This window comes from Monopterus albus, unplaced genomic scaffold, assembly GCF_001952655.1.
Source record: "Monopterus albus unplaced genomic scaffold, M_albus_1.0 scaffold75.1, whole genome shotgun sequence".
NCBI classification, from domain to species: domain Eukaryota; kingdom Metazoa; phylum Chordata; class Actinopteri; order Synbranchiformes; family Synbranchidae; genus Monopterus; species Monopterus albus.
In genome coordinates this window covers 1436171-1445659 of record NW_018127955.1, presented here as the reverse complement: position 1 = coordinate 1445659, position 9489 = coordinate 1436171, and the positions used below count along the sequence as shown (strand labels likewise).

Sequence of the window (9489 nt, the reverse complement as noted above, 5' to 3'; positions counted from 1 at the left end):
TGTGTGTGTGTCTGTTGGTTAAGTGGTGTGTAGCTAAAAACATTCTCACGACCTCTAGTAACATGTCGTGACTTAAACATAAGAACATATTATGGCTAAGGCTACAGTTATACACGTCATAATAATAATATTAAACATCCTGTCTGCTGACAGTCATCAACTCTTCTCTCTAGTTATCCTTGACCAGATGTACCCTGTAGAAACTCATAAGCATGACTAAGCATTTAACAGTCTAACTAGACATCCTATCTCCACTAAACATTTCTAATACATAAAGTATCTATCCAATTTCTATCTGACTAAAAATACCTAACAGTATACAAGAGCACAAATGTGTATATGCATACACAAAACAATGCCATGGTTGTGCATTTAAATTTCTTTCAACACATTCCATCTAAGCTAAGTTATGATGGAACACAAAGCCCCAAAGTCATCATCCTCCTCATGAGGAGAAATGGGTTATATTTAGTCTAGATACTTGTTAGAGTCTGATTACATCTTTTTCTCTATTAGGACTGAAAGACTGTTAGTTACAAGCTACCAGCTCGCTGTCTCACAAACTAAATGTAGGCCACTGGCATTTTAGCTTTCATGACCACAGCCATGCTGAGTTTGGTACCGTCTGTACTGTACAGGGTGGGCGAGAGGGCTAAAAATAAATAAACGCTTGTTTCCATCTTATCCATGACTACCCAAACAACCTACTGCCTTTTCTAGCTCACAGCAGCCACCACACACAGCTGTCAGTATCTGAGAATATCGAGCACCCCAGAGACTGGGAAAGTGAGCTGCTGCTTCATGTCCTGTTGTGGCCTCTGTTCTCACCAACCATCCCACCTATTTATTACATCTTTCCGACGCGGATTTCAGGACTGGGCTGACGAGACGATGACTCAATGAATAATGTTTACCTTATAGATACACATATGGCTATCGTACAGCACGTCAGGTTAGCAGTAACTCTAGTATGCAGCCTGGACACTGATGTTTTGCGCCACAAGTTTCCCCGTCCAAGCTAACGGACATGATAATTAGCTACACTAGTATGAAGACAGAAACTGGAAAACGAAATAAAAATGTAACACCATCTACAAAGACTAACTGCTAACGGTAGACCGTAAGTTTCTTGTCAGACTAACATTATGTAACTCGGCATGAACTCGCTTCAATGATCCACAAACAAGCTTGGCTAGTTAGCATGCTTTTAATACCAATTCGTTACCGTTAATGCTAAGTTATCAGGGTTCTTCCATCAACAACCCGACCAACAGCATACGCTAATTACCTGCTGGTGAGGGGGAACAACACTGTAGCCAGTGGCTCTGAAAGCTGGGTCAGTGTTAGACTCTTCATCGCGGCAAACTGGTGCTCCGTTGCCCAACCACTCCATCACTGCTAAGCAGCTAGCTGTTAGCTCTGATGTGGGGTCTGCTAGCTAACGCTAGCTGTGTCTAAATAATCAACCGTCTGCCAGAGTTATGATCTAAATGCCAGACTAAAAAGTCATTAAAACCGACCGAATAATAAAATGCACCAAGGTGGTGGTTTTTAGCGCATGTAAATAGCAAGGTTAGACACAAAAACAACACCCACGGACAACTCTAAATAACTCGGTTCAGTCTTTTTAAGAGGTGACACGCAAACCACGTGGTAAACAACTCTGACCACGTGACACCTGTCTCAAGTAAGGACCATGTTCCGCCTACAGCACGATGAGTTTTCATGGAACACAGGGCACCAAGATCATATCCTCCTCATGAGGAGAAAGAGCTTATATTTAGTCCAAATACTTATTACTTCCCCACAAGTTTTGTATATAGTCTGATTACGTCTTTTTCTCTATTAGGCGTAAAAGCTGATAGCTACAAACTACCATCTCATTCCTATCGCACACACAAAACAAAAATGTATATACATATATAGTATTTTGGTAAGTGTTTAGTGTTGGGTTAGACTAAAATACATTTTATTAATCGTTGCTTTAGAATTTGACCCATGAGTCTGGAAATATATTGTGGCGAAAACAAACGTTTCAAGACACGTCTTTTAAAAACAACAAATTATTTCATAGCCATTGAAAACAATTAAGCAGTGCGCTATAAATTAAAGAAGTTACAGTGTCGAATGCTCACGGAAGACGATCTCTGTGACTCGAGTGTATATAATACACGAGAGTCACAAGCTAGGGTTAAAGTTTACTATTGCAGTACCGCTCCCGATAAACTCAATAGTCTCACTGTCTGGCGTTGTACATACTTATGTTTGCTACTAGCGGTCAGACATTCAAAAATTATGGTCTGTCCGTTTTGATGGTGAGTAGCTAAATGTTGGCGATTAAACCCGGGTTTGTGTACAGTAAAGGTAACCCATGCCTGACCGGTTTCATGCAGGGCAAATTTAGCGCGTGACAAATTGTACAAACTTTACCCTAAATAACCGGAAGTAACTAGTGAGGTACTATACCCTACCGGATAGCTAACCGGAAAAAGTACTAAGATGGTGAGTCCGACCGCATTGTTATAACATTGGTGTTATTAAATATTTTTCGCTTGTTGACAACTAAAAAATAACGTCGACTGTGCACTGGAGACAAACATAACAACCTAGCATTGAGGTTTGTGAGCGATCTTACAGGGAGTCACGAGCCATCTAATGTTGGTGACGTTACAGTAGCGTTATGATGGTAGAAATGATATGTTATGGCACGCTGTTGTGCAATTTAGTCATTACGTACCAAAATGTCTAATATACATATCTAATACAAAACCTCAGAGTGTGTGTTTGATTTGACTGGGCCAGAACAGATAAGCTAATGTTGGCTAACAAAAGGGGGTGGGCTATCGTTTTTAACCGCAAGGTGGCGATAGAAGACAATAAAAATACCTGACTGCAGATGCCGTACATCTCTTTTTCTTTTCCTCCTCCATTCCCTGTAAAAGTGCTGGGACAGAGCGGAATGCCAAAACCCGCCTTTAGAGCCTGCAGACATTCAAACAGGGAGAAACAACCAGACTTAAGGCCTAAAAAAACATCCTCAGCCAGAATACAAGTCTCATGGCCAGCTGGCATCTTGCCCTTTCTCAGGCTGCAGGTTTCTCTCTCTCTCTCTGTGCGTGCGTGCAGCAAAACTAGTTCATGATCATTACAGTATCCCTTATGGCATGCAGGCGTTTTTCTCACATTTGGTTTGATTTTCACTTGGAACAATGATATTAGAGGCTAACATACTATTTACCTATGCCCATTAGCTCAGTGCAGTGGCTTGACCATAACATTGTGTATGTGTAACCGGTCTAGCACAACACAACGCAGAAGTCCACAGGTCACATATGGTAGATTATTGCATGTGTTGCAAGTGAAAATATATCTACTTTAAGGTTGTGACAAAAATGTACATGTGGTGCAGACTTCCTATTTGTACTTTATTTTTGTACATTTATGTTTGTCTCCATGCCTTTATCTATAGAGTAACAGCAACACATCATCCTGAGGACAGAAATGAACCTTGCTACTCCAGAGGCAATGGGTTTGTATCACAGTTATATTACACACAATATTTAATATAGAAACAACATACATGAGGATTAACTCTTGTGAGTTATGATGATGATGCACAGGCTCCAAATATATGACATAGCTAAGTAATGTTGAAATTAAATTTACATTACCTTTAATGTCATTATTGGCATGTAACATAACTTTTATAGAGTGGTTATAGGTCAGGTAAATTCACCTACATTTTATGCGGTAACTCTAATTATCACAGGAATTAACATAATCATTAACCATTATAGGCCTATCAAACTAGTTGATAATGTTTTGGCCTGAAAGTTAAATTACTACCATACTATATTAAAGGATAAAGCTGGTCATTTTCTATATTAATAGTATTTTCAGCCTCCACACAGAGACTAAAACCAAAAATGAATTGCCTCTACTCTGAGTTAACGTCTGTCAGCTGTCAGTCCTGGATTAGCTTGTTCGTCCCTGCAATGGATTTCTGTTGTTGTTAAAGGAAGCACTCCACTGTGCTGGGTTACACACATTTTCATAACGAACAGCTAAGACCCGACTATGTTGTCCCAAAGGCATAATTTCCTGAAGTTAACACGAGTCAGAGTCAACTGTGCATGCACAAGATTTTGTGCAAGCTCTCGTCTTTCTTTACAGTCCTCTAGCTCCTTTTGCTAATGAAGAAATGTGTAACCCATTGCAGTGTTGTGATGTGTTTTTAATCATTTTTGAACAACAACAGTCGTTTATGGCACAGACAAACAAGCTAATCCAGGACTGACAGATATTAATTGTTGATTTTATTCTCTGTATGGAGGTTGCTGAAAACTGATTGGCTTTATCCTTCAAATAACCCCACTGGACTGAAATGTTGGTGTCCACATTTAACACGTAAAAACTGACTTGAAAATAATCTTAAATCCCTTTGTTAGAGCAAAATTGTAACAGTTTTTAGCATATTTTCTTTTGTAACAATAGCAACATCATCAGTTTTTTGCTGGTACAGATCTGGAGAGGTATTTAAAATGCCAGCATTGCTTTAATACAAATCAAATTTGGCAATTGCTGGTACTCTCCTCATTTTGAAGACTCTGTAGTGGCACCTGTTGAAAGTTTTCTCCAGCCCCTACAATAAAATACACAAGAGGAGAAGTACTTGTAGAAGAATGTTGTGGCATCTGTCCAGTGGAATTGAGCCACGTGCACAACTTCTGCCAAGTCGCACTGAAGCTGTTCTGGTCACTGTAGTGACACCGAATGCCACATTTAGACACTTGATCTTTGTGTTTCCTTTATTTTGGCAACTGCTTGGCAACAGACTGTTAGACCTGCCTGTTAATCTAATTTTATGAAAATATAAGTGTGAGTAATATAGTTTTGTAAAACCAGGAGATTAAGATAGTGTCAGATTACTTTAAACTCCACTTCGTGAAAATGTCGGTATTTTCTCATATTTCAAATTCCCTTGTCTTGAAAAAAGCTGTTTTCCCGAGGTGAATGAGTACATGTTCTCTGTGTGTCCATGTATTTATACGAAGAGATGGGGTTATTATGTTGTAGTGAATGGGGAGCCTCCAGCTCTGTCATTCACCCACCATCCAGGACTATAGAGAAGCTAAATGCTCCACATTCCTCTCCTCTCCTTGCCACTTCTTCTCTATCCATTCCTCATAAAAACATTGAGACTGAAATGAAGTGGGTTCTGCTGTTCGTATTTATGTGAGTCCCTGTGCATGTACCCATGTGCATCGGTAATGGCAGAAAACCACAGAGAACAGCAACTTTGTATCCCTTTAGATGTTTGAAATTGAAGGACCTTTCACTAGACATTAACAACGGTGTTTTAGCACATAGGAGCCCATTTACTACAAATCCTGTCTGCAGTGTTGTTGACTGATTTCCATAGCATGCTGTAATGTCAATGTCAAAGCCGTAGCATCATGGTAAGATACCAAAGTGTAGGTTAGTTTAAAAAGTCTGTTTCATTGCAACGGTTAAGCATGTTTTCTGCTGAACAGAAGGTAAAGTTAATGTTTTAGAGGCATGGTAAGATACCAAAGTGTAGGTTAGTAGGTTAGGTTAGCATGACAAAAATAAAATGTGAGGCCATGAGAGATGGAGTAAAGACAGAGGCCAACACAGAGAGAGAGAGAGAGAGAGAGAGGCCTTTTGGTCTGCTTTCCCAGGCTATGCATCAGGAAGGCTGTATTTTTTACATCATGACCACCGCATAGCCCTTTCCTGGGGAAGTCGGAGAAAAAATTGAGAGAGGCTGCTGCAAGGAGGAAGAGGAGAACAGGAAAACTAGCCCTGGGAAGGAGGAAGGGAGGTAGGGGGGCAGGTACAGAAGAGCCCACACAGCATGAGTGACAGAGCAAGAGGCTGAAGCATTTGGGCAGGCTTAGTGGAAAACGTGCACAAGCAAACAGACAAATAATGTGAAATACAAGGATGTGCACATCTTCTCTTGTTTCCAAGCCCTTTTACCCACTGTGTCATTCCATAAAATCTACCCTGAGACTTGTCTAGAGTATTTTGGCTGCATATTCAGCTGGAATGCAGAGCTAATGCTGGGTTCCTTTACTATCCAACCAGCCTCAGTTGTTAATCCAATGTTATGGCTTCTCTGCTATGCTTGTTAAAGAAATAATATTTGACGTTATGGCTATTCAGCTATGCTTGTTTTAACAAACAATATTTCCAGTATATCAGATTACCTATAAGCTAAGATTTAGGCTGGAAACAAAACAGATAGATTGGCAATAAATTTACCTTTGTCTACATGACCAGTCTTTAAGAGCAAGAGCAAATCAACATAGTCTTTGTATGACCTGTCCCAAGCTTGTATTTACCCAGAGTTGTTAGTCATTGCAGCCAGGAAATAGTGGTTGGCAAAGATGATCAGCAATGTTAATTGTGCTATTGGGACAAAGTAAATGATAGAAAAATGAAGTTGCCATAATTATTGACAAAAGGACCCATCTAGTACGTAGCCTAAACATTTTTTTTATGACCCACAGTCTCAGGATTTAGATTTGGAGGATTTGCATCTTGCATATGTTTCATTTTCCCAAATCAGAATTCTTTACTTTAATACCCAAAAGATAGGCTCAAAGAGTTAAAAACTAAAGTACTAAAAACCCCAAAAGGTCGGAGTCCTTGACAGTTTGATAGAGATCAATGGTCAGAGTGAAACCCCACCTCATCTATACATGTGTGTGATCCCCCCCAGGTCTTGACCCTGCTGTGCTGAGAGACCAACTCCTTGAGCTATGGAACTTGAAAGATCTGCAGACGGTGAGAGCAACTTCCACAGCATGTGTCAATTCCACACACTCCATATAGAGTGTGTGTGTGTGTGTGTGTGTGTGTGTGTGTGTGTGTGTGTGTGTGTGTGTGTGTGTGTGTGTGTGTGTGTGTGTGTGTGTGTGTGTGTGTATAGAGGTAGAGAGAGCCTTTTTGTGTTTATAAGAAGCACTCATACAGGAAGGAACACAAGAGAGAGAGAGTGCTTGGGTACTAGCTTGTTTAAATGACGCCCATGTGTTAATGAAGAAACCAGAGTGAATGTCTGTAGGAAAGAAGGAATTTGTGTTGCACTGAATGAACTTCGGATCTGTGAGAGAAGGATATTGAGTGGATGACATCTGTTTTGCAAATTAAGACACGGTGCAAGGCATTCTCACAGAGATATTATTTTCTTGTGTAGGAAGTACCTGTTGCCAGAGTTTGCATTCTTAAGCTGAGACCCAGAATGTGTCACGTGTGTTTAGGGGGCTCAGGGAGAGAAGTGAGTTGTTCGTCTTCACCAGCTCCTGTATTTCAGCTAGTCTGTAAATTACTTGCCTCTTAACTAGTTGGAGAAAGCTTTTCAATTTTTTATAACCGCTAAAACATTTTTAGAAATTCATAATTTACACTTGTATCATACGTGTAAATTGTGTTGAACAAGCACCCTGAGTGTTTCAAACTAAAGCAACAGGTGATTTGGACCTAAATGGAGGAACGGTTGTCTGTTTTTCATTAACTCTCTGACTGTATATAAAATAGGGTTCAGATTTGAATAAATCCATCTTAAAAATACAACAACATTTTAAAAATGATAAAACTGTTACGTTTCCTTCTCTAACATTATAGTTTTACCACTCCCTCCTTCTCTGTTTCCCCCCACAGCTACATTTGGCATCTCATCAGGGATTTTCAAAGCTTTCTCAGCCTCTAGAAGGCTTACTAACAATTCTTGAGGGCTGTTCTGGCAAACAGAAGGGCCGGAGCCACACCTTCAGCCATCACATCCTCTTGGAATACCAAACATGGATGAAAGAACATCCACAGGTAAATGAAATTAATCACAGAAACATTTTTAAACTAAAGAAATGTTCTGCAGAGTTATAGTTCCAGGTGTTTCACACCTGCACTTCTACTGTTACAGTCCAAGCTGTTTCACCTTTTAGCAGTTAGTACACATCAATTTATTGCATTGTCATCTTTATAAAGTGGCAGAAGGCATGCATTATGCTGTCTGATGCATACATACTTTATGTCAAGACATTTCCATACATTGTGTTTTATAAAACCATAAATGTCGCTTCAGTGTATTCAGACTGCAGCCATGCGGTAAGAGGTACACAAATGTTATGAAGTCCTAGGTTCGGCAGATTGCCAGAACAGTATTTGCAGAAAAATGATGAATGTCACTTTTTCAAATATGATGGTAACATGCCAGTGCGTTTGAAGTGAAGTGTGTGTCTAAAGGAGTTAAAGCCGGTTTCATGAAGTGCTTTGCAGCTTTGCATCTAAAAAGAGAGTGCAGGAACACATGGATCATGTAAACTGTTCCTGGCCTCCTGATGATATACATTGGAAAATAAATTTTGGCATCCTTTGTGTTCTTCCACCAGGTCACCCTGAGCTTACTCTCAGAGGATCAAGCATTGGCGCTCCAGCGTCGGGCTCTGAGCTTACTAACAGATGCCCAGTCTGCCTTTGTAGGGTGCCTCATAGACATCTACCAGCTCAGTTCCCTGGATCCAGCCATACTCCGACAGCACATTATGAAGTTACAGGCCCTCAAATGCTACAAAGAGGTGAATGCCTTTTTTTAACAACTGATTTAATGGCAGAAAGACAAAACTGTAGAAACTGAAATTAAAGCAGATGCAAAAGATTGTCTCTAGTCATTGAATTTCTGTCTTGTCTTTCACAGGCAGCTGTGCTCAGCATAAAGCTGAAGGTCCAGAAGGAACTGACAGTGGAAGAGGTGAGACAGATATTTTTAATATATACAGACGTGGACAAAATTGTTGGTACCCTTCTGTTAAACAAAGAGAAACTCACAATGGTCACTGAAATAATGTGAAACTTACAAAAGTAATAATAAATAAAAAAATTTGGAAAATTAACTAATGAAAATCAGTTATTGCTTTTGAATTGTGGTTCAACAGAAGAATTTTAAAAATGAAACTAATAAAACTGGCCTGGACAAAAATGATGGTACCCCTAGAAAGGATTGAAAATAACTTGACCATAGAGACATGTTAAACTAAAGTGTGTCCTGTAATTAGCATCACAGGTGTTTTCAAACTTGTAATCAGTCAGTCTGCCTATTTAGAGGGTGAAAAGTAGTCACTGTGCTGTTCGGTATCATGGTGTGTACCAACACTGAACATGGAACACAGAAAGCTAAGGAGAGAGTTGTCTCAGGAGATTAGAAAGAAAATTATAGACAAACATGTTAAAGGTAAAGGCTATAAGACCATCTCCAAGCAGCTCCATGTTCCTGTGACTACAGTGGCACATATTATTCAGAAGTTTAAGGTCCACAGCACTGTAGCCAACCTCCCTGGATGTGGCCGCAAGAGGAAAATTGATGACAAATTGAAGAGACGGATAATGCGAATGGTAACCAAAGAGCCCAGAACAACTTCCAAAGAGATTAGAGGTGAACTCCAAGGTCAAGGTACATCAGTGTCA

General features: G+C 39.9%; 2 protein-coding genes across 6 annotated transcripts in view; one reads left to right on the top strand and one right to left on the bottom strand.

The window, feature by feature from the left end:
• Positions 1-1680, bottom strand: part of cdc37l1 (cell division cycle 37-like 1) — a 7025-nt gene extending 5345 nt beyond the window's left edge. The window contains exon 1 of the mRNA XM_020606063.1: positions 1289-1680. Coding sequence (XP_020461719.1) covers positions 1289-1393 — 105 coding nt within the window. The 5' untranslated portion in view covers positions 1394-1680. The remainder of the gene's footprint in view (positions 1-1288) is intronic.
• A 467-nt stretch (positions 1681-2147) lies between these two features.
• The window catches only part of exd3 (exonuclease 3'-5' domain containing 3), a 37263-nt gene continuing 29921 nt past the window's right edge, over positions 2148-9489 (top strand). For 2 of the 5 annotated variants that reach the window (XM_020605974.1, XM_020605969.1), the window contains exons 1-7: positions 2323-2502; positions 3470-3529; positions 6749-6813; positions 7226-7306; positions 7690-7851; positions 8418-8603; positions 8723-8776. In XM_020605974.1, coding sequence (XP_020461630.1) covers positions 3502-3529; positions 6749-6813; positions 7226-7306; positions 7690-7851; positions 8418-8603; positions 8723-8776 — 576 coding nt within the window. In that variant the 5' untranslated portion in view covers positions 2323-2502; positions 3470-3501. The other 3 variants (XM_020605970.1, XM_020605971.1, XM_020605973.1) reach the window with 3 other exon arrangements.